We start from the raw sequence: 23,288 nt of genomic DNA, 5'->3' as shown, positions 1-23,288 counted from the left end.
TGACTGATGCTTCCAGACTGCCTTCCAAAAGGCTTCACCGCACACTTCCCCCAAGAGTGCGTGAAACAATTTATTACTGAACTTAAAAAATTTCTGCAAAAATGTAACCTTCCTGTTTTGATCTGTATTTCTTTAATTATGAGTGAACTCAGGCATATTTCCCAGCCATTTGAATTCTTTCTCTTAGAAGACCTCTTATCTTTTGTCCACTTTTCTATTGGGTCATAGGTAGGTCCCAATATCTACTTACCTATTTGTAAATTAAAGAAGCAAGTTTTGTCTGTTGTTTGTGTTATACATGTCTGTTGTTTGTCTTTTGACTTTATGACAAAAAGTTGCCTTAAAGAAGTTTTAAATGTTATCTAGTCAATTAATCCATCTTTTCCTTATGACTACCAAGTTCTGCAAACTGCTTAGAAAGGCATTCTTTTTTTTTTTTTTAATTGAAGTAGTTGATTTACAATGTTGTGTTAGTTTCTGGTGTACAGAAAAGCAATTCAGTTATGTGTGTATATATATACGTATGCGTATACGCATATATGTGTGTACATACATGTATATATGTGTATGTATACAAATACTTTTCATATTCTTTTCCATTATGGTTTATTACAGGATACGGAATACAGAAAGGCATTCTTCATTCCAAGATTACAAGTAAATTCAGTGCTTTCTCCTGGAACCTTTATTGTCTCAGTTTTTAATCTTAAATCCTTGATGCATCTGAAATTTAGCTTGCTGTGAGGAGTAAGGCGGGGCTCCACCTTTTTTTTTTTTTCTTCACAAAAGTTAACTGGTTGTCCCACGACTATTTATAGAAAAATCTCTCTTCTCTTCATTGATATGAGACACCCTATCCTAAATTAGATGCTTATACATATGTGAGTCTATTTCTGAATTCGAGTCTATTCCATTGACCTGTCAACAGCTTCAACTGAACCAAACTGTTTTAATTACTGTAGCTTCAGAACATGTTTCAACATCTTGCAGGGGAAGGGTCTATTCCCACAGGATGTTCCTAGTTGTTCTCCGGGATCCCACCCCCACCCCCCCAATCCTGACGAAACTCTGTGATCCCGCTGAATTTATTCATTTAGTCACTAATTAGGGAGGAACTGGCATTTTTACTTTCTAAGAATGTATGGCTTTACATTTATGTAAGCATTCTTTTAAATCCCTCAGTGGAATGGAACATTTTCTTTATCTAGAACCTATATTTTATTAGAATACCTATAAAGCCCCCAATACACAATTTTCATTAGAATATCTAGAAGTAGACTGTCTTTTCGTTTCTTCCTTCCCTTCCTTTCCTTCCTTCCTTCCTTTTTTTCTTTCTCTTTCATAAAAGTAATCTTTTTTTCCATTACATTTTCTGTTACTGTTTGTGGAGAGGAAAGAAGTGATCATTTTTTGTGTATTTATTTGCAAAAGTCCGTCTAACGTCCCCCGTCCCCACTGAAGCACATGATTTTCTGCATGGTTGGTTCTGACAGAACTCTGACTCTAAATCAGCAGACAATTCAGATAGTCCAGCAGAACCCAAATGCTTGTTACTCCGAAATCCGATTAAGTTTTATTTAAAAAAATAATTAGCAAATATACAGACTCAAAAAAGGTGAGTACTTTGAGAAAAAAAGAGCATAAAATATAATCAGGCACTTTCCAAAAGAGGATACACACATGATACACAAACGTGAAAGAATGACTGATCTCACTAATAATTTAAAATAGCAATCAAAATGAGATGCCATTTTGACCTGTCACGTTGATAAAGATTAATACTCAGGGTTCACAAAAGTGTGCATTCTCACTCTCTGCTAAGGGAGTATAAACTGGCCAGGCTTCCAGAGGGCAACTGGCACTCTGTATCAAAGACTTTAAAATGTACTGAATACATGCATGTGCTTGTATACAGTACTTATCTGGAGCAAGGGTTGGCAAACGATAGCCCACAGGCTAAATATTGCCCACGGCCTGCAAGCTAAGAATAGTTTTTACATTTTCCAAGGATGATCAAAAAAAAAAAAAAAAAAAAGTGCAACGGAGACCATATAGCTCACAAAGCCTAAAATATGCACTAAATGATGTTGATAGAAAGACATCTGTTGACCTCTGATCTCAGGAAATGCACTGACTGCATTATTATTCAAATCAGCAGAAGACTGGAAACAATCCCCGTGTCTCAATTTAGGAGGTTGGGTGAGCGTAACACAGTGTGTCCAGGGTAAAGAATAGCATGCAACGTGAAAAATGATGCTGTAGCAGAATATTCAATACTCAAAGATATTTATGACATAATGTGATGAGGGAGGAAAAGAGTTTCAAAATAGTTCCTACTGTAGTAGGATTGCTTTTTTTTTCTATTTAAAAATATCTTATGTAATATATAATTGATTCCTTAACTCTGAATTTACAGTAGACAGCACTATAACTCACACCTAAACAAACCTTATCTAACACAAGTATTTTCTACATCAGGCACATCACTGTAGGATTGCTTTTTAAAAAGAAAAGACACAGGAGTTCCCTGGTGGTGCAGTGATTAAGGATCTGCCTGCCAACGTAGGGAACACAGGTCAAGCCCTGGTCCGGGAAGATCCTACATGCTGCAGAGCAACTAAGCCTGTGCGCTACAACTACTGAGCCTGCGCTCTAGAGCCTGCGAGTCACGACTATTAAGCCCGCGTGCCACAACTACTCAAGTCCACGTGCCTAGAGCCCGTGCTCCACAACAAGAGAAGCCACCACAATGAGAAGCCCATGCAGTGCCACAAAGAGTAGCCCCCTCTCGCCGCAACTAGAGAAAGCCCAGGCGCAGCAATGAAGACCCAACATAACCAAAAATAAAAAATAAATACAAAAAAAAACACACACAGGTCAACGTTTCTATACAAAGAAAAAGATGTCTAAGAAGATATACTCAGAATTTATTACTGGTTGTCAGTGTATGGGATATAGACGTGGGGGACTGAGGGGAGCTTGCTCCAGCTTGCCTGGGACAGTCTTTACTCCTATAGTAATCAGACCGGTAGGTAATTAGCTCTGCATCCTGGCACCCCATCTGGTTAGCACTTCTCTCTCAACACAGTTTGGTTGACAATTTATAGAGTGATAGGTAATTTTTACTTCTTGTTATTTAGCTACATTAAAAAACATTTCCTATGCTGAACTTCTACTACTTTCCTGAGGGAAATTGACAAAGTGTTCCCTCCTGTGTAGACCGAGAGTCAGCAAACTACAGTACGCAGGCCAAACGTGGCCCACTGCCTGCTTCTGTAAATAAAGTTTTATTGGCACACAGCCAGGCCTATTTGGCCACCTCTCACCTTGGGCTGCCTCTGTGCTACGACAGCAGGGTTGAGTTGTCGTAACAGAGACCATACTGATCACAAAGCCTTGAGTATTTACTAGCTGGTCCTTTTTAAATTTTTTAGCAGAAAAAGTATGCCCACCCCTAGCATAGGTGACTGGTGAGTGAGACCAGTCCTTCTCGGTCTCAATATAGCCGGCCCTGTTTCCCAACCTTGACGATGCCCAAGATCCTATGTATCCGTCTTTCTGGCCCCCAGTTCCCTCCAGCTGAAGTCCTCAACTGATCCTGAAGCTCCCGTGCAGCAGAGGCTCCTGGGACCCTCACCCTTGTCTCCCGCTCCCCAGGGGCTCATCACCCCGTCCTGTTACTGGCGCATACCTCTGTGACGTTGAACGGGGCTCCCCGCAGCTTCACGGTGTGGGTGGTGGTGCGTTCCTTCTGGTTGGCTGGTTTCTCAGTCTGAGTGATGGCAAAGAACAGAAACGGCCACAGTGAGCTCCCTGGTGCAGCCGCAGGAGGTGCCAACCCGGGCGTCGCAGTGAACACTGCAAGGCCCCTGGCGCCAGGGCCAGCTGGCAACGCCGGAAGCATTTTGCCTGCCAAGGACGTGGAGTCTGGCCAGAGCCTGCGGTAGGAGGTGCCAAGCCTCCATGTGCCCCTGAGATGAGGGCCGGAACCATAGGCCGGCTCACTGGGGGTCTGCTCTCGCAGGGGCGCCAGGCCACACGGAGGGGCAGAGCCTGGGAAGGAGCCCTGAGGTACGGTGACATTTGCTACCACTTATTTAGGGCGTATTCTGTGCCAGACATTGCGCAAAGCACTTTGCAGACACAGCTGTCCTCTTGAATCTTTAAAACAATCTTACAGGGTTTGGGATGTCTCCTGTTGTTTTAGAATCGAAACAGCTTTTGAAAAACCTAATCTTTTGGTTAATTCATTTGGTAACAAAACCTGCCCTGACTTAGACTCGTTTGCCGGCAAAGCCCGCTCTGAGCTGTTACGTCACAACTTAGGGTTTATGTCTATCCCAAGTAGATGAGCAATCATTTCTAGCTTCACTGCAGAAGCAGTCATGTGCTTTTATGGGGTGCTGCCCTGTATAAGTTATGGGGTATCTCCCTGAAATCTGGAACTTCTGATTTCCAGCACACACCCAGGTGCAGGGGTTTTGGAAACTGGACAGAGACCAGTGCTCTGCTGAGCATCACCTTCGATGAAGATCAGAGGCCCGAAGAGAAGCACCTCACCCCATCCCATGGCTACTCCATCAGGGCTGGGATTTGAACCCATGGCTCCCTGACTTAGCCACACTCGACTACCTTAGAATCTCTAGGAGAAAAGGACAGGAGGTGGCAATTAGAAGGGAAAGAGAATGAGCGGAGGGAGAGGGGCAAGGAGAAAGAGGAGGAGGGAGATGAAGGAATGAAGACCCAAAGAATGTGTGAAGCTGCCCTAAGCAGAGAGGACCCCCGGGTGGAAGATGGAGCGGCCATCCCCAGAGGAAGCACCCATGTGTATGATCTAGACTCCAGAGCCCAGCAGACCTGGGCCTAGGTGCTGACCCCATCGCTTCCCAGCCGAAACCTTGAGCAAGTCACTTCCTTTCTCTGGGCCTCAGTTTCCTCACCTGTAAAAGGGGACAAGAATCCCCATCCCCCAAGATTCCCGTGAGATTCAGTGACAAACGACACGCCAGGTACTGAACCTCATATGTAGTAAGTGCTCAATTAATTTCATCCATTATTGTTGATTACAGGCTCACATCTGTCTACCTTGCTAGTAACTACGAAATACAATATGCTTGGGATAACTTTTCAGCTCATTTACGCCCCCCTCCCCGCCAAGTCAAGAGGGGCAGGCAGTCTCTGCGTTAGTGACAGGAAATAAATTCAGAGAGGGAAGATGCTTGCCCAGGGTCACACAGCAAGCAAGCAGCAGTACCGAGACCTGAAGGCAGGTCTCTGGGCCGCTGAGCTGTCTTTCCCCGACGTTACAGGCCCCGACAAAGGGGCTGCAGGGAACGTGGGCGAGGGCCAAGCAGACCTCCTCCCTCCCCAGGCTCCCAAGCTCACCCTGATGCACACGCACCTCGGCTCGGGCCGCCTCCCTGTCCTGCTGGGCGGCGGGGGTGCAGGAACCCTCTTCCTCGGCCTCGCTCCCTTCCTCGCAGTTCACGGCTTCATCTTCACTCTCCTCTGAGGATGGCGACTCGGCCTCCACCACCTTGGATTTCAGGTAATCCATGTCCGACAGCTCCTTCCGTACGGCTGCCTTGGGTTCGAGGCCGCTGTCCTCCTCTGGAAAAATGGAGAGGGTGGGAGCCGGTGATGGCTGTGAGCAAACGAGAGGGCTGGAGGGCAGACAGCGTGGGGGTGTGACCGGTGGGTGGCACGTAAGGTGCCAAGCCTGAGATGACCAGGGGCCCCATGCCAAGCAGCCAGTCCCCAGTAGGTCCTTGAATAAATACCGTCAAGTGGGGAGAAACTGATGGAGTTTTGACAGTTTCCGTGCTACACACTGAGAACTTTGGGGTTTCCTCACCAGCCTCACCAGCTGCGAGGCTGCGTGGCTTTTTTGAGCTTACAGAGAGGACTCACTCCTTGATCAAAAGACACCGGGGGGGCTTCCCTGGTGGCGCAGTGGTTGGGAGTCCACCTGCTGGTGCAGGGGATGCGGGTTCGTGCCCTGGTCCGGGAAGATCCCACATGCCGCTGAGCGGATGGGCCCGTGGGCCGTGGCCGCTGGGCCTGCGCGTCCGGAGCCTGTGCTCCGCGACGGGAGGGGCCGCAGCAGTGAGAGGCCCGCGTACCACAAAAAAAAAAACCAAACACACCAGGGACTCCCAGATGCTCTCAGGGTGAAACCCAAACTCCTCGTCGGGCCCGGTGAGCTCACTGGCTTCTCTGCCGGCTCCCACTGCTGCAGCCACCCGAGCCATGAGGAACCCCCCCCTCCAAGTTCCTGTTTTTCCTTCCCTCTGCGCCTTTGCCAGGCTGTTCCCTCTGCCTGGAACCCCTTCTCTCCCCCCATCCCTTCTGAGTCACACCAACTCCCAGTGAGTCCTTCGGATCCCAGCTTTGCACAGAGACTTTACCAGCCCTAAAACTCACGTTAAATTCATTCCCTCACCTTTTAACCAAAGTCGATTCCCACCCCACAACCACGGCACTCACCATTCTGAGCTACAATCGCTCACAGGTCCATACAGGCCCCCCCACGACACCGTGACCCCCTTCTGAGGACAGAGATTCACTCCCTCACCTCCTCTGCTCAAGGGCCACCTCCTCGGAGGCCTTCCCTGGTGACTCTCCTGTCCCCCTTTCCTACTTTCCTCCCTTTCCTGCTTTCTCCCTGCAGCACTCGCGTTCATATCATACACTAAATAGGAGACCAATGTCTTTATTGTTTCTCTCCCCAACCAGGGCGACACCTCCACGGGGGCAGGATTCCCTGTCTTTTGCTCACTCCTATATCCCCAATGCCTGAAGCAGCGCCTGGCATATAGTTGGTGCTCAAATCAATATTTAAGTGAGTAACCAACTGACTGAATAAGGAACCAGGATCGGTCAAAGCCGACGTACCCGCAGGCGGGATAATCACTGCTCCACGGGGCAGCGCCTGACTCACTGTCTCCTGGGCCCGGCGCGGAGGGGCCCCAGGTCACGTGCGCACAGGCCCGGGCGCTGCAGGGCGCGCACTCGGGCAGGGGGCCCACCCTTACCTTCGGGGGCCTCCCCGGCTCCCTCCTCCTCGCTCTCCTGCCCTGAGTCGGAGTCGAAGTTCAGGTAGTCGTTGGCCAAGTTGTTCTTCCCTTTCGAGGGCTCACCGTCCAGGGCATCGTTCGCCCAGGTGGCCACCTGCATCCGCTTCTGGTGAACCGACAGGAACTCCTGGAACTCGTTATCTTCCCTCAGCTGCAGGCGCCGGGCGGCAGGGAAGCGGGAAGAAGGGAGAACAAGCAGAGGAGGCTCAGGCAGGGCTCACCCTTGCTAACTCTTCGGAGGGTAAGCACATCTCCCGAGGCCATTTCCCCCAGGCTCTAGAGGACCCCTGGGGCCAGCTGGGTCAGTCCCAGGGAGGGCGGCGTAGACTCTTCATCAGACAGAAAGACGAAGGAGCCACAGCCATGGCAAGGCGCTGCCTGCTGGGCCCGCCCTTGCTGCCCGCCCTCCGCTTGTCACCACGACAGACTCACCTTCTCCAGTTCACCTGCTACCTTTTTCTTCTTGTCATCCTAAAAACAGAAGGCACAGGTGGTGAGGGTCATGATGAAAGGAGATGGAAACGCACTGCCCGGGGAGGGCTGCTTTCGGAAACCATCCGAGAGGGATTCTCAGGTCCTTCCCCCTCCCCTGCCTTCCCGGGGTGACCACCCTGTTGACACCCGGAGGCAGCCAGGAGTGACCACCCATGCACCTTCTTAGTTTCTGGGGAGATGGAGTCTTTGTCTTTCGGAGGTGGCTTGGACTGGCTTGTTTTCTGGGCATGCTTGCTCCAGGCTCGGGGCTTTGTCGGGTCCCCAAACGACTTGCAGAACTCCACCTGCGAGGGACAGAGAGGGGGATGATGACACCTGCCACCACGCCTGGCACAGGCAATTCAGCCACTGACTACTGGGCAAGTGGATGCATAATGTAGACCAGTGCTTCTCATCCTGGGACCAGCAGCATCACCATCACCTGTAAGCCTGTGAGACGTGCAAATTCCTGGATCCCCTCCCCCAGCACACAGAATCAGAAACTCTGGGGAAACTGTTTCCGCAAACGCTGCAGGGGATTCACAAGCATGGGAGCTTGAGAACAGTGAGGAAGACCAAAGATGTCACGGTCTGGAAGGGGACAGGCTTTGGACTTGAGCGTGGAGAGAAAGAGCCAGTGGGTCACTGTTGACAGGCAGGAGAGGGCGAGAGTCACACCCACTCACCGTGATCCGGGACATGTCGATAAAACTCTTGTTGAAATGGTTCAGCGCTGTTTGGGCCTCTTCCTCGGACTTGAAGCCGATGAAGCCGAACTTGCGGAACTTGCCATCTTTGGTGAACTTGAGGCTACAGTCCGTCAGTGTGCCGAAGGCGGTGAACAGCTGCCGGAAACGCTCCTCCTTCATCTAGGATGGAAGGAGGACGATGTGGGGGGGGGGGGGTAGCCGGGGAGCCCTCAGAGCCAAGGGGACAAAAAGGGCTGGGACCCTGAGGCCCTGGGATTCCCCGGAGGTGACCTGAGAAGGGGCAGTGGCAGAGCATGCTTTGCAGCTGGACCCGGTTCCCGCTCCGGCTCCAACACTTACTTGCCGTGTGACCTTGAGCAAGGCCCTTCCCCACTTCATTGATGAGGAAATCAAGACTCAGAATGACTGCACTGAAATCTTCCTATCCCGTGGGCTGCTAGGAGGCTAAGGAGACCTATTGTACAAGCAGCCCAGCATCATGGCTGCTGCATAGTAGACACCTAATAAATGCCTGTCACAACGATGTGTGAACTAAGGAAATGGTAAACTACACAGTGCCTGCTAATTGTGGTAGAGAGGAGTATCCATCTTTATAGCTTGCTTTTAGGACTCCTCATAAGCATGGCTCTATGTCCCTATACTGAGCTCTCACTTTCATTTCTTAGCTTATTTACCCAATGACTCTCTGCTGACTTCCACTATGAAAAATAAGAAACCTACATCATCTATTCCTCCCTTCCAGTCTCTGTTATTTATTAGTTTTTTTAAAACTTTTTATTTTGTATTGGAGTATAGCTGATTAACAATGTTGTGATAGGCTCAGGTGCACAGCTAAAGGACTCAGCCATACATATGCATGTATCCATTCTCCCCCAAACTCCCCTCCCATCCAGGCTGCCACATAACACTAAGCAGAGTTCCCGGGGCTATACGGTAGGTCCTTGTTGGTCATCTGTTTTAAATATAGCAGTGTGTACATGTCAACCCTAAACTCCCTAACTATCCCTTCCCTTCACCCTGTTATTTATTGTTTTTAATTTTTCCATCATTTATCCTAAATAGTACACTTAAAAAATATCTACTATTGATCCATCCATCAGCTTTAGGTAGCGTCTCTTGATGCTTCACTCTGACGGATGAGGATTTTAGCGTGGCTACCCTTCCTTCGCCTCTCAGTTACGGTCTCATTTTGCTTCTCAGTATGGCTGTGTCTCTTACCATTGCATGTCTTTGATGAATGCAAGACTTAATAACAGTAGTAGTAGTAGCTAATGCTTTGAGAGCTTACTATGTAATTATAGTAAGGGTTTTGAGATGAGGAACTTGTCAAGAGATGCAAGCTGTAAAGATGGTTACTCCTGGAGAGAGATGGAGGATAGGATGGAACAAAGGACTGTGCTTCTCGTTTTATACTGAATTTTAAAAATCGTATGATAGGTGCCCGCCCCCCCATCCACCGGGGTGGGGGGGGGGGAGAAAAGGTAAAGTTAAAAAACCACAACAATGAAACAGAAACGGTTTTATGTTCTCACTCTTTCTAAGGAGTACACAATCTCATGCCATCCAAACGGCACATTTTGTATTTTGGGAATGAGTACACTGGCCATACCAGTCGTGTAGGGGCCTCTCTATCCAAGAAAAGTCATATTCACTTGGGCACAATGCGCTAACCGTCTGACCCTACACATTCAACTATTTCTTCACTCATTTATTCATCATGTATTTACTGGATACCTACCACGTGCCGCGTTCTGTGCGGACTCTAGGCGGAGACAAGTATGAATGGGACACCCCTCCCCACTTACTGGATAAGTTGTTTAAAGCCCTGCACACTCACTCAGTTTTCTTAGACTATTTATTCCTACCTTCCCTAAAGGCGGGAGTGGGAACTGGAACGCAGGTCCTCAGTCTATTGCTCCCCACTTTCCTCCCAGACAGAGTCCCGAGTGGGAGAGGGATACAGGCGCAGTGTCTGACCCAGTCACGAGTCAACCCCCAAAAGCGACTGACAAGGGCTTCCCCTGGTGGCGCAGTGGTTGAGAGTCCGCCTGCCGATGCAGGGTACACGGGTTCGTGCCCCGGTCTGGGAGGATCCCACATGCCGCGGAGTGGCTGGGCCCGTGAGCCATGGCCGCTGAGCCTGCGCGTCCGGAGCCTGTGCTCCGCAACGGGAGAGGCCACAACAGTGAGAGGCCCGCGTACCGCAAAAAAAAAAAAAAAAGCGACTGACAAGAGGGCTGTGGGAGCAAGGCATTCGACACAGCGTGGGGGCTGGCATGTCCCGGGAAAGGAGGTGTCTGGCTGGGATCACGTACCATCGGACCGGCTGTGAAACCCTGAGCAGGCACTGTCCCTCTCTCCCAAATGTCAACGGGGAATGTGCCGGGAAGCCTGCCCCTTTCTGAATCCTCCGGGAATCCTTCCCGAGATCGAAAACCGATCAGTTCTCCCGAGACACCTCCCTCCCAACCTCCAGCTCCCAGCTGGTCCCAATTTCAGATTCTCAAGTCCAGGCTCTGCACTCACCGCATCTGGGAGGTTCTTCACGATCAGTCGCGACATGGCGCACGATCCCACTGTTTTGATTCCAGCACGAATGGCCTGCGACTACCACCTCCAAATTTCACGCTACCGCTCTGGGCGCCGCCATCTTCCGCAAGCCGGAACCAAGTCACGTGCTCCAGGCGTAGCCCGACCTTACGGAAGTAGGCGTGGCCAAAGGGAGCAACCCAAGGAAGTTACACCCTCCAAGGCGTGGGCCTGAGCGCTTGCATTCTGCGCAGGCGCAGGCTGTTGGGCGGTGCCTGGAGAGACCAACGTAGTGGCCAGGCCGCCAGGGGGCGCTGGTCCCTAACATTGGCGGGGGATTGCCCGTAGGCAGAACAGCGTTTTAGCTCTGCTTAGGCTAGGAAATCGTTTTAGCCACTTCCTGTGTTTAAACAGGATCCTGGCCCAAGATAGTTAAGATGCAATCAAAGGAATAATTTCAATGCGCCTAGGCTCTTGCATCTTCGCATACTAAAAGTGCTCAAATCATTAACTCGAGATGTCTGTTTTTGTGATTAGCAGTCATCTTTTGATATTCAACTACATTTTCTTCCCCCCAGCGGAAAAAGTCATATATCCTGTCATCTCCCTTACCTCTTTGGAACAGTCCCTCAGAGCTATCTGTGAAGCTGTATCCTCCTGGGCTTAAGTCCTCAGTAAGTCTGCCGAATAAAACACAATTCTCAGTTTTTAGATTGTGCTTTTTTTTTTTCAGTCGACATAGGATTATGGGGTGTATTGGTTCCCTACCACCTACTACAAGTTTCCAGAGACTTAGTGGCTTAAAACAACAGAAATGTATTCTCTCACAGTTCTGGAGGCCAGAAATCCAAAATCAAAGTGGAAGCAGGGCTGAGCTGCCCCCGGAGTCTCTGAGGGAGGACCCTTCCTCCTAGCTTCTGGGGGCTCCACGGGAGCCTTGGCTTTGTGGCTGCAACACGCCGATCTCTGCCTCCGTCTCCATGTGGTCTTCTCTCCTCTGGTGCCTGAATCAATCTATCTCCCTCTCTGTTCTCTCATTAGGACACCTGCTATTGGGTGTAGGGCCCATCTTAAATCCAGGATGGTCTCATCTCCAGATCTTTAACTTGATGTCTCTAAAGACCCTTTTCCAAGTAAGGTCATGTTCACAGGTTCCAGGGGAAGGATGTGGGCGTGTCTCTTCAACCTATTACTTGAGGATTTACTTGCTTGGTAGTAGGTTACTCTGAAGGTCAGACTTTGCCCTGTCCACATCTTACGTAGACTGTCTATTCAAAGAAAATGCACACACCCATGTAAAAATGTACCCTCAAGCCTAGAGTAGGTGACAAGGGGTCACTGTGTTTCCAAGTCATTCATTTATTCAACAGCTATTTATTGATATGTATGAAAGTGCTCTTTAATTAAATGATAATTAGGGGGTTGTTTTCTGCACACCGCAACCCTGGTCAGAACAGGCCGGAGCAAGCTTTACGAGGCAGCGCTGAGATCTTAGCCTTTTATGAGAGGGCAAGTGTGGGCTGCCCAGCCAGGCCTGGTTTCACATACTTTTCTTTTATTATTTTCAGGAACTGCCTTTATTAAAATGTGCAACTAAACTTAGCCTTCCCTAAAGAAATTCACAAATCAGAAGGCCTTTCAAAGGTATTAAAAGAAAATGGAATGCTCTCGGCTATTCGCTTGACCCAACTCTGGGCCAAGAAAATATGGTCCCCACATGTCGAGGAAAGGAAGAACCGTTCCTGGGCTGTACATCCCTGAGCTTTTAATAAACAGCTAGGTTGTAACATTATTATTAGCCTTCCTGCTTTCCTGCCTTCCCGTTTTGTCTCCGGCCTCCTTTTCTCTCTCACCAAAGATTATCCAGGGGCACCTGGCCCCCACCAGGCTGGGCTCTCTGATTAGACATGGGGATTTAAAAAAAAAAAAAAAAGCAGGTACATCTAAAATCTAAACTAGCTCCAATCAATCATGGCTGCCTTCACAAATGTACTCAGGCAATGAGAAGTCTGTCTAGGCTCTGCAGTAATTAATGTCCCACCAGGGAAAGGCCAGCCGTGGGGAGAGATCTTGGAAGGGTTAGAGGATGGAGAGAGGAGAGAAAGTTGGACCCTTGATTTCCTCCACATGAGGCGTCTAATTATGAAAAAATGTCAGACAAACTCCAATAGGGTGGGAGGGGAGACATCCTACAAAAATCCCTGACTGGAACCCTTCAAAATTGTGGAGACGTCTGGGAAATTGTCACAACCAGGAGCTGCCTCAGGACGCAGGATGACCCAATGGAATGTGGGATCCCAGATGAGATTCTGGAAAAGAAAAAGGACATCAGGGGAAAGCTGAGGAAATCCAAACAAAGCATGGACTTCCATTAGTAATAACATATCCATATGGGTTCGTTCCTTGTGACAAAGGTACCACAGCAATGTTCACAGTAGGAGAAACTGGCTGCAGGGTGCGTGGGAACGCGAGTATCCTCACAGCTTTTCTGTACATTGAAAGCAATGCTAAAATAAAGAGTTTATTAACTATCTCTTTAAAAAGACATTGTGAAGATTTAAAAGAGAAGGATGAAGGAGGTCAGTATTTATAGAGGTGGAGTAATTGCCAAAGCATATTATAAAGGGGCAAAAAGCGCGGTGCACAAGGATATTCCCCTTGGTGTAGAAAAGAAAGGCCCGGGGGTCTCTCCGCACGCCTGCTTCTGTACGCTGCGCAGCAAACCGTGTCCTGGGCCGGATGTGGCCTGTCGCCGTTTTTGGCATGGCCTTACAGCTAATAAGGGTTTGCACGTTTTTAAGTGGTTGAAAAAAATATCAAAAGAAGAATCATGTTGCATGACTCATGAAAATGATATGAAATTCTCATTTCCCTGTCCGTCAATAAAATTTTATTGGAACCAAGTCCCACATGTTCACTTATGTCTTGTCTGTGGCTGCTTTTGGAGACAGCAGAGGTGAGTCGTTGCGACCAAGGCCATATGCCTGCAAAACCGAATCTGTTGACTGCCTGGCCCTTTATAGAAAATGTTTGCTGATCCTGTGCTTGACTGTCTCTGGGGGAATAGACAAGAAATTGGTAACAGTGATTTCCTCTAGGAAGGCAAAGAGGATGGCTAGGGGAAGGGGTGAGTGTTTGATCTATTTTTAAAAAAATCTAATTCATTTACCAAATGCAGAAGCTGGGCTCTTTGGGGCACGTGGGTTGGGGGCTTGAGACATTTTAAGTGGAAAAGGTAACGCCCCAAAGCATTTTAGGCATCACTTATTTGACTGTTTAGAAATGCTTTCCAAAGGTAGTGCTCTGGTCATGGTGGGTCGGCGTGCTATCAGGGAAGGCTTCCTGGAGGCGGTGAGCCTTGAAAGCTGGCAATTGAATTGTTCGGAGGGTTATGCAGAGAAGGGGCTTAAGGCAATGATGTGATTAAGTTGGGGAGGAAGAGTTGGGACTCCACATTTTGTTGGACGTGGTCCCTGATCCACGTGGCAACAGTGTTGTAAACTAGCTACTACCCACGTTTGTTTGTTGAGAGGAGTAAAGGGGAATGTACATGTCACAGCTCAGAAGTCATACAGCCACGATTCCAATCCATCTCTGATGGAGTGAGTGCTAGGATGACCTCCGTTGTTCCCTCCCTTTCTCCACATCCTGGGCGTGGAGCCTCAGAGTTCTTCCCATTGGGAGAGAGCCCGTTTCCCCTTCTTGTATCAGCACCCGCTGGGAGAGTGGTGCTAAGCAACAGAATGAGGCAGAAGCAGCGGTACCACATCTGAGCCTTGAAGGCGCGGGGCCCGTGTGCTGCCATGCTCTCTGGGAGCCCCACACACCCTGAGGACGAGGCCAGGTCAACCTGCAGGAAGACAGACACATGGCCTGGTCACTCTACTGCCCCCGGTGACAGCTACCCGATGACCAAAGAGGATCTGGTTTGAAAAGACAGTTCATTTCTTGACTTCAGCCTCAAGGTCCTACGAGGTACATCTGCTGACCTCTGCTCCCGTTCCACTCAGCTCTGGCCATACCAGCCACTTTCTGCTTCTCAGATGTGCAAACCTTGCTCTCACCTGCCATGGGTTGAATTGTGTCCCCCTCCCCCAAAGTCCTTGGAACCTGTAAATGTGACCTTATTTGGAAATGAGGTCTTTGTAGATGTAATTAAGTGAAGGATCTGGAGATGAGGTCATTTGAGGTCATTTTAGATTTAGGGTGGGCCCTCATTCCAATGGCCGGTGTCCTTACAAGGAGGCCACGTGGAAACACACACAGGGAGAGTTCTGCATGGTGACAGAGGCAGAACCTGGATCATACAGCCACAGGATGAGAATTGCCAGCAACCATCAGAGTAGAAGAGGCCAGGAATAGATTCTCCCTCAGAGCCTTCAGCGGGAGCATGACCCTGCCCACACCTTGATTTCAGACTTGTAGTCTCCAGAACTCTGAGAGGATACATTTCTGTTGTTCTAAGCCACCCAGATTGTGGTGATTTGTTACAGCAGCCCTCGGAGACAGACACATCACCCCAGGGCCTTTGCATATCCTGGGCTCCCCCTTCAACTCTTCATCTGCCCAAGTCCAGCTCATCCCTGGGGCCTCAGCTTAGATGCCCCATCCCCAGAGAGGGCACCACAATCTACGTTAGGGCCACGCTGATTTGGCCTCTGAAAGCACCCTCCACCTCCCTCAGCCATTTGTCATCCCATAGATATTCGCTTGTCCACATTTTTAATGCCTGTTGCCCCCAGACGGAAGCCTCACTGGGCAGGGGCTGCATCTGCCTCTGCTTGCTCGGGTGGGTGATGTGAAGGGCCTCCCAGCTCTCCTTCCATGAATTCAGGATGGTTTGTAGGACTCCTCCTCCATGGCAGGAGGCTGCCTCACCCCGTCCTGCGTGGCCCTGGTCCAGTGACTGCTTGATGTGTGTGTGGGAGTGGTTATAGAAGCCCAGCCTCCTTGTCCAACTAGGGGCAACCCTGAAGTCTCAGCCCATCTTCAGAATTCTCTGGAAGGTCAGCCGAAGCCTCTTGTGACACCGCAGCCCAGCCTGACTTCTCCTTCTGCGCACTCCTGCTTCCTTCCCTTCCCAGGTTCCCCCTGCTCCCAAGATCATAGCTCTTGTCAATGTCCATCATGTCCCACCCACCCCCATCCTTTTCCTGCTTTTCTTTATGGGGTTAAGAGGCTTCTTTACTCAATGGGTCTTCGCGCTGCCCATTTAGAAAGCCTGTCTGCAGTTCTAGAGACTGGCCAGCAGATAGCGCCAGAGGATCATGTATAAACACGTTCAGAGCAGCGGAAACAAGGGGAAAGTCCCTGTGAACCTGACTCCGCAGAGCGGAAGGTTTCAAGGACCCTATCCACTGGGCGGAAGGACCCCCAGACATACGGGCCTAACCTGGTCACAATGGATGGGGCTTATTCCTGATTTCACCCCGTTAGGGAGACAGAACCCTGCATCCTTGCCAGCAGAACCCTGCTCAACGGAGCGCCTGGCTAGAGTTTGTCAGTAAATATTTCTGGATAAACAAGTGGATTTGAACCCAGAGGAAGTGCAAGAAAGCTGTCTAACTGCAGAAAGCAAGAGGGAGAGTTCTGTCTGGGAAGGAAGGCAAGGACACCGTTGGTCAGGGTAGCAAGCAGGGAAAAGACCATGGAGGTCTTGAAGATAGTGTGAGGTAGGGACCATCTACAGAGTCATGGGCAGGGTTAGGAGATGCCAAGGATCAAAGGCACCGGATATGCATGCGACGGGCTGAGAAATGGCCCCCCACGAGATAGCCACGCCCTAATCCCTGCACACTGAGAATACTCCCTTACGTGGCAAAAAGAAAAGAAAAGAGAGAAAGAAAAAGAACAGGAAATAAAAGTGTCTTTGCAGATGTGATTATTTTGAGATTTCTGTGTGTACCTAGAGGAGGGAGGCACACGGAGATTTGAGTCCCACAGAGAAGATGAGCAATGCGAGATGGGGAGGAGGGAGATTTCAAGGCACAGCCTTGAAGATGGGAGCGAGGCAGCCACAAGCCAGACAATGTTGGCAGACACGCGAGGCTGGAGGAGGGAAGGGACGGAGTCTCCCCAGAGCCTCCAGAGGCAGCTTTGCCGCACTGACACCTCAGTGTCTGCCCAGTGAACCGGATTTCGGACTTCCGGCCTCCGGAACTGAGAGAATAAGCGCGTCCTGTTTTAAACCCTCAAGTTTGTGGTGATCTGTTACAGCAGTCACAAGAGACTAATACAGAGAGATTGCTACTCCAGGACTGAAGAGGAAGAGGGAGGGAGGGGGGCGACCGGGGGCCACTTAGAGAGGAGCTATGGGCACAGTGAGACTCAGCCACTGCCTCATGACACGGTCCAAGCTGGGCGTGGGCGGGATCGAACTGCCTTTTCTCCCGCCTCCGATTGCCTGATGGTGCCTCCCATTGGCTGAGCCCAACAGGCGGGTGAAGGATGGATAAGGGTGGGACCTGGGGGTCAATGGACCATAACCAGCGCGCCAGCTCTGTGCTCACAGCGAAGATCTCCCATTCCCAGGACAGCCCCATATTTTGGTGGATTTTCCTTTCTTTCACAGGACAACATATATACCCCACAGTGCGATGCTTCTGGAACACCTTCTTGAAGTTATCTTTAATGATTAACTTATCTTTTCTGATTTGGTAAAAATAAAAAAAGAATATAATAATCAGTATTGGTGATGGTGTTGGGAAATGGACATTCTGTAATATTCTGAAAAAAGTTGTGCAAAATTGTTACATTTTGAGGGGAACATGATTTGAAAACCACATAGGAGACTTTTTCACAACAGTTGCATTTCTTGGAGTTTATTTTAGGAAGTTATTTAACCCATGCATGAAAGCTTTGAGTATGTGTTGTACACAATAGTGAAAAATCAAAGCTCTAGAAATGTCCAACCATCAAGAGCTGTTTAATACTTTAAGAAGAAATTTTAAACCTCTGGTTTAGCTACACAGTGAAATTCACCGAATTCCTGAAAGGAATGCCATGAAGAGACGTTTGACACATATTAACGGAGGAAGAGAGCCTTGTTACAAACATTATGTAGAGTGTAATTCCATTTTGGTTTCAAGACCGTGCAGTACACTTTTATTTTTACTGTAACAAGTGTCTTGATGATGACTTCATAAATGTATCCATTTTTTATGAGGGGACCATTTGTGTAAAAATATATCAAATACACACATTTATGCTTATCTATGCATAGACTACTTCTGGGAAGATACCTAAGAAACTGGCAACGGTGACATTTATAACAGAGGGCGTCCACACTCCCTCGGCACTGACATCCCAACAGCTTGCTTCTGCAGCCCTGTGTCTCCCCTCGGAGGGCTTTCTACAAGTGCAGGCCCTACGCAACCTTGCACCAGGCAGGCTCTTGCAATCATTCTCACCTGCTGAAGTGGATGGATAAATGTCCCAGATTCCCTGTCCCTCGGTGAGAGGGGACATCTCTGAGGTGTGATCTATGTAGTCTCCCAGACACTTCCAACCGGGCTGAGCAGCCACTGTCCACAGCAGCACCAGGACCACATCGGGACTCATGACTCCTCTGGGCCCTGGACACATTTGGAGGACTTCTTCCCCAATTCGTAAAATTATATATATAAGTATGTGTGTGTTTGTGTGTATATATACATGTATCACTATATATGTGTGTATACATGTATGTATATGTCCTGTGCACAATAAAAGATACATATATTTTGTGCATGTATGTATAATTATGTTATACATACATTATGTATCTATATATAAAAATATAACTTCACACATATTCATAGATACATATAGCAATATTTTTATATATACACATAAGTATAACACATGCTATATAACATATGTGTATATACTACATAACATATATATGTTATACATATAGGATGTGTAACATTATAGTCATATAACTATTGCAGTAGTCATATACCTATTTTATGACTGCGTTGATATAAAGATAAATATAATCCAGGCTGGATTCACCACTTTATATTCATTATTATTATCTGCATTTTTTTCTCCTGATCTTAAAAGAAATTAACCCTAAATGACCCCATGACCCACCACACCATCTGTTCTCATGGGATTGCCTTAATGCAGTGCTCTCCCCAGCTCTGTGAGTTCTTTGTTATTATTATTATTATTATTATTATTATCCTTTTGTCATAAGAATCTGCTCAGAGAGGTGGGAGCAATGCCTGGGGTCCCACAGCATCGCAGGACACTACTACTGCACATCATGAAGATAACAGTCATGTTTATTGAGTACAATGTGCTGAGGACTGTTCGCAGCGCTTTAAGGTGATGGCTTGGTTCACTTGCATATTAACCTTCCCTATAAGGGAGGTACTATTGTGATTTCCACTTTATGGATGAAAAGGGGAAGTGACTTGCCTGAGGTCACACAGCTAGACAGTGGTGGTGCCATCTGGCATTTGATCCTGTGCTTTTTTTTTTTTTTTTTTTTTGCGGTACGCAGGCCTCTCACCGTTGTGGCCTCTCCCGTCGCGGAGCACAGGCTCCGGATGTGCAGGCTCAGCAGCCATGGCTCACGGGCCCAGCTGCTCCGCGGCATGTGGGATCCTCTCGGACCGGGGCACAAACCCGTGTCCCCTGCATCGGCAGGCGGACTCCCAACCACTGCGCCACCAGGGAAACCCAGATCCTGTGCTTTTAATTACAATGTTGTACTGTCTTTCTCACAAGCAGAGGCAAAGTATTTGCCCATTCAAATACTTGTTAAGTTCCTAGCTCATCCCAAGTGCTTTCCATGTGCGATCTTACTTATTGCTGTGCGAACTACTGGCTTCAAGAACTATTCTTATGCCCATTTTACACATGAAGAAAGTGATGCCCAGAGAGGTAGAGTGACTTTCCCACCATCATGCAGCTGGAAAGTGGTAGAGACGAATGTGAACCAGAGACCCTCTGACTTTGGAGCTTGGGCTTTTGCTTTTGATTCTGTCTACAAGGACAGCACACTGGGGCAGGGCTTGGGAAATTAAGTGCCAAGCCCAGAGGGCATGAGAGAGGCAAGTCCAGCCTGCCTCCTTTCCAGACTCTGTCTGCCCCGGGACCCAGCCTCACTCACACAGCTGCCAGGGATCAAAGTCCTCTCCGAGATGTATTTGCTGCGAGTTCTAAACAAACGGGTGTTAGCATGTAGCTAAGAGAAACACTGGGAGGACACGGTGTATGAAAGCCGACTGGCCTTTCAAGTCCTGGTGATTGATCAGCTCCCTCTTTGGTCTCATGCTCTCAGGGGCCAGGATGGAGGGGTGGGCAGACTCCAGATCTGGAGCATCAAGGCAGAGCAGTGGGCTACCAAGCTGGCACCGTCACACTTTCTCCAGCCTCTAGAAAACTCCCCTTTCAGCCGACAAGCCCATAAAACCAACGCTCACAAAATAATAATGAAAAACTACCATTTACTGATGGATTTTGCTAATCACGCTAAGCACTTTAAATGCATTTAAGCCAAATCACAAGACATGTATCTTTATTGACCCATTTTACAGACGAGGCTAAGAGCACAGAGCTATTAACCAGTGAGGCTGGATTCCACTTAGCACTCAGCAAATAATGATTGAGCAAGATTGTGGGACACAGTTCCTATCCTCCAGTTGTTCACATTCCTCAGGGGGTGACAGAAAGAAAGAGACCCTGTGATCCAGCGTGATGAGTATTAAGACAGGGCTAGGCAGAGGGGATGCTCAGTATGGGTAGACCAGTTGTTTATACTAGAAATACTCCTGTCTGATTGAGTCAAAGTCAGTTTTGATGGGTTTTTATCCCAGGCTTACTGGTTAGACTTTTTTTTTAATTTTAAATTTTTTATGAAATATTGTTGATTTAAAATGTTTCAGGTGTACAGCAAAGTGATTCAGTTATACATATATATATATCTATTCTTTTTCAGACTCTTTTCCATTACAGATTATCACAAGATATTGAATATAGTTCCCTGTGCTACATAGTAGGTCCTTGTGGTTTATCTATATTATAGTGTATATCTGTTAATCCCAAATTCCAAATTTATCTCTCCCCTCCCCTTTCCCCTTTGGTAACCATAAGTTTGTTTTCTATGTTCATGAGTCTATTTCAGCTTGGTAAAGAAGTTCATTTGTATCATTTTTTTAGATTATACATATAAGTGATATCATGATATTTGTCTTTATCTGACTTACTTTACTTCATATGATAATCTCTAGGTCCATCCGTGTTGCTGCAAATGGCATTATTTCCTTCTTTTTTATGGCTGAGTAGTATCCATTGTGTGTGTGTGTGTGTGTATCACATCTTCTTTATCCATTCTTCTGTTGATGGACATTTAGGGTGCTTCCATGTCTTGGCTATTGTAAATAGTGCTGCTATGAACATTGGGGTGCATGCAGAGTTTTCTCCAGATATATGCCCAGGAGTGGGGCTGCAGTATCATATGATAATTCTATTTTTAGTTTTTTGAGGAACATCCGTACTGTTTTCCATAGTGGTTGGACCAATTTACATTCCTACCAACGGTGGAAGAGGGTTCCCTCTTCTCCATACTCTCTCTAGCATTTGTTATTTGTAGACTGGTGATGGCCATTCTGACCAGTTGGTTAGATATTTCGAATATCACTCACTCTTGGTGGTTTCTATGAATACTTGGAGGGCACAGAGGAGGTCCTTACCTCTCCAAGCTGCTCAGTGAAGATAAACCTCGAGGGAGGGTGAACAACCCGTGTGTGCAGAGCAGAGGTGTGGATGAAGGAGGCATTCGAGGTCCTGAGATGCTTGGTGTGCTTGAAAGATCACACTGGACACATAGATGCAGGTCCAGAGTGGACCTTGACCTTGCTAGGGCATTTGGACATTCACCAAAGAGCTCTGGGTTACCCCATCAAAATTTGGGGCAGGGGAGTGGTATGGTAGAGCTAATTTCAACCCCCTTGACCATGTACAGCTCCCAGGACCATGTGAAGTCAGCTCCTTGCTCCAGGACGCAGTTCTCGGGTTCCAAACTATACAGCAGTGACTTCGCTACCGCTACTCTTGTGTCTTAGGAAATATTTGGGGACTGAAGGCAGATACAGCACCTAGTGAGGAATCACAATTAGGGTGTGGGCTTCAGCTCTCCCTTCTATTGCCAAGGCTCAGGATTCATGTGATGTTTGGGCCTTGATCAGGGGAAAGAAAAATGAAGTGGCTGGGTTTTCCTAAACATATTTGAATGGAAAAACGTGCGTCCTGGAGAATCTATGAGATAATTCCCTTAAAGGGCTCTGCACACACCCTGGCATACAGTCAGCGCTCAGTAAAGGGAGCCATGATTCTCATCAACATTGGGTAGTTCTCAGCCGTCTGCCCAGTGAGGTCACCATCCATCCCCCCCATCAGGGCTGGAGTCGGGGCTGAGACCTTCGTTTAAAGCTTGTAGCATCAATAGAACAGGATTTGAATCATGTACTTTTTATTCCCCATAGAACGATTTCTCTCTGCTTACATGAAACTTGCATTTTATTTCTTTATGTACCTGGAAGACGAGGCATCCTGGTGGCTCTAAGGCCAGGCTTAGAGGACAGTGTGGAACTCTGATCGGGGCTGGGGTGACTGCAATTCAGTGCAGACATTAAGAGCACAGGTTCTGTGCTTATATACTGATATTTCAAATCCTGATTCTACCACTGCCTATAGTATGTGCTGGTAAATGTTCCATAATGGTTCTCTGGAAGAAACAAAATCCTGACATGTAGCACTTGCCAGTTACCATGGTGTAACTTCTATTGTGGCTGATTTCTACCCATGTCACTGATGTGGAGTTGGGAAGAGATACACAGTAACGCCCCGCTGTATAAAATTTCTACCAGCCAGAAGTAACCACAAGAACAAAGATAATGGCGAAATGTCATGAGACAATTAGGAAGGGGTGAGTTTGGAGTACTTGTGTTTGTTTGTAACATAGTTTACTTAATTGTAAGTTTCTATAATTTAATTTTGAATGATGGCCGTGTTTAACAACTCACAAAAGTTCCTGAAAACCGAACAATCAGCTCTCAAGAGTGGGTGTGGCCAGCTCCAGCACACCTCTGTCCCTGGCCCTTCTGTGTGTTAGTTTCTGCAGCTGGTAAAACCAGGATGATACCACTGATGACAGTAGTTGTGAGGGTTAGAGAAAATGTGTGCACAGGGCGAGGCACAGAACAGACACTCAAAAATGGGAGCTGTCATTATCTGAGGTTCAGTTAGAGTTTGTGGCCTTGGGGTTTCTGAGGATGGGGACACAGCTTTTCTAGCACACCATATGTTTCCATTTCTCCCACAGAAACTGGAACAAGGCAGGGAGATGGGTTTGCCACTGCCAGTCGGATGACAGGTGCTGGGGGCTCCCTGTGTACTTCAGCTCAATGTTTCCAGGCTTATATCTTGTCTATCTATCTATGTATCTATCTATGTATCTATCATCTATCTACCTATCATTTATATAGTTATATCATCTAGAAAATTG

At 47.9% G+C, this 23,288-nt stretch overlaps 1 protein-coding gene across 3 annotated transcripts in view; it reads right to left on the bottom strand.

Moving 5' to 3' along the window:
• RBM19 (RNA binding motif protein 19) overlaps positions 1-10,929 on the bottom strand; it is a 140,319-nt gene extending 129,390 nt beyond the window's left edge. For all 3 annotated transcript variants that reach the window (XM_060118998.1, XM_060118996.1, XM_060118997.1), the window contains exons 1-7: positions 10,787-10,929; positions 8,237-8,419; positions 7,730-7,855; positions 7,509-7,547; positions 7,035-7,227; positions 5,402-5,610; positions 3,692-3,772 (exon numbers count right to left, since the gene is read on the bottom strand). In XM_060118998.1, coding sequence (XP_059974981.1) covers positions 3,692-3,772; positions 5,402-5,610; positions 7,035-7,227; positions 7,509-7,547; positions 7,730-7,855; positions 8,237-8,419; positions 10,787-10,822 — 867 coding nt within the window. In that variant the 5' untranslated portion in view covers positions 10,823-10,929. The remainder of the gene's footprint in view (positions 1-3,691; positions 3,773-5,401; positions 5,611-7,034; positions 7,228-7,508; positions 7,548-7,729; positions 7,856-8,236; positions 8,420-10,786) is intronic.
• Between the last annotated feature and the right edge of the window lie 12,359 nt (positions 10,930-23,288).

Source organism: Mesoplodon densirostris, chromosome 15, assembly GCF_025265405.1.
Source record: "Mesoplodon densirostris isolate mMesDen1 chromosome 15, mMesDen1 primary haplotype, whole genome shotgun sequence".
In the NCBI taxonomy this organism is placed as follows: Eukaryota; Metazoa; Chordata; class Mammalia; order Artiodactyla; family Ziphiidae; genus Mesoplodon; species Mesoplodon densirostris.
Note: the sequence above shows the minus strand (reverse complement) of the source record. Positions and strands in the feature narration are given on the sequence as shown.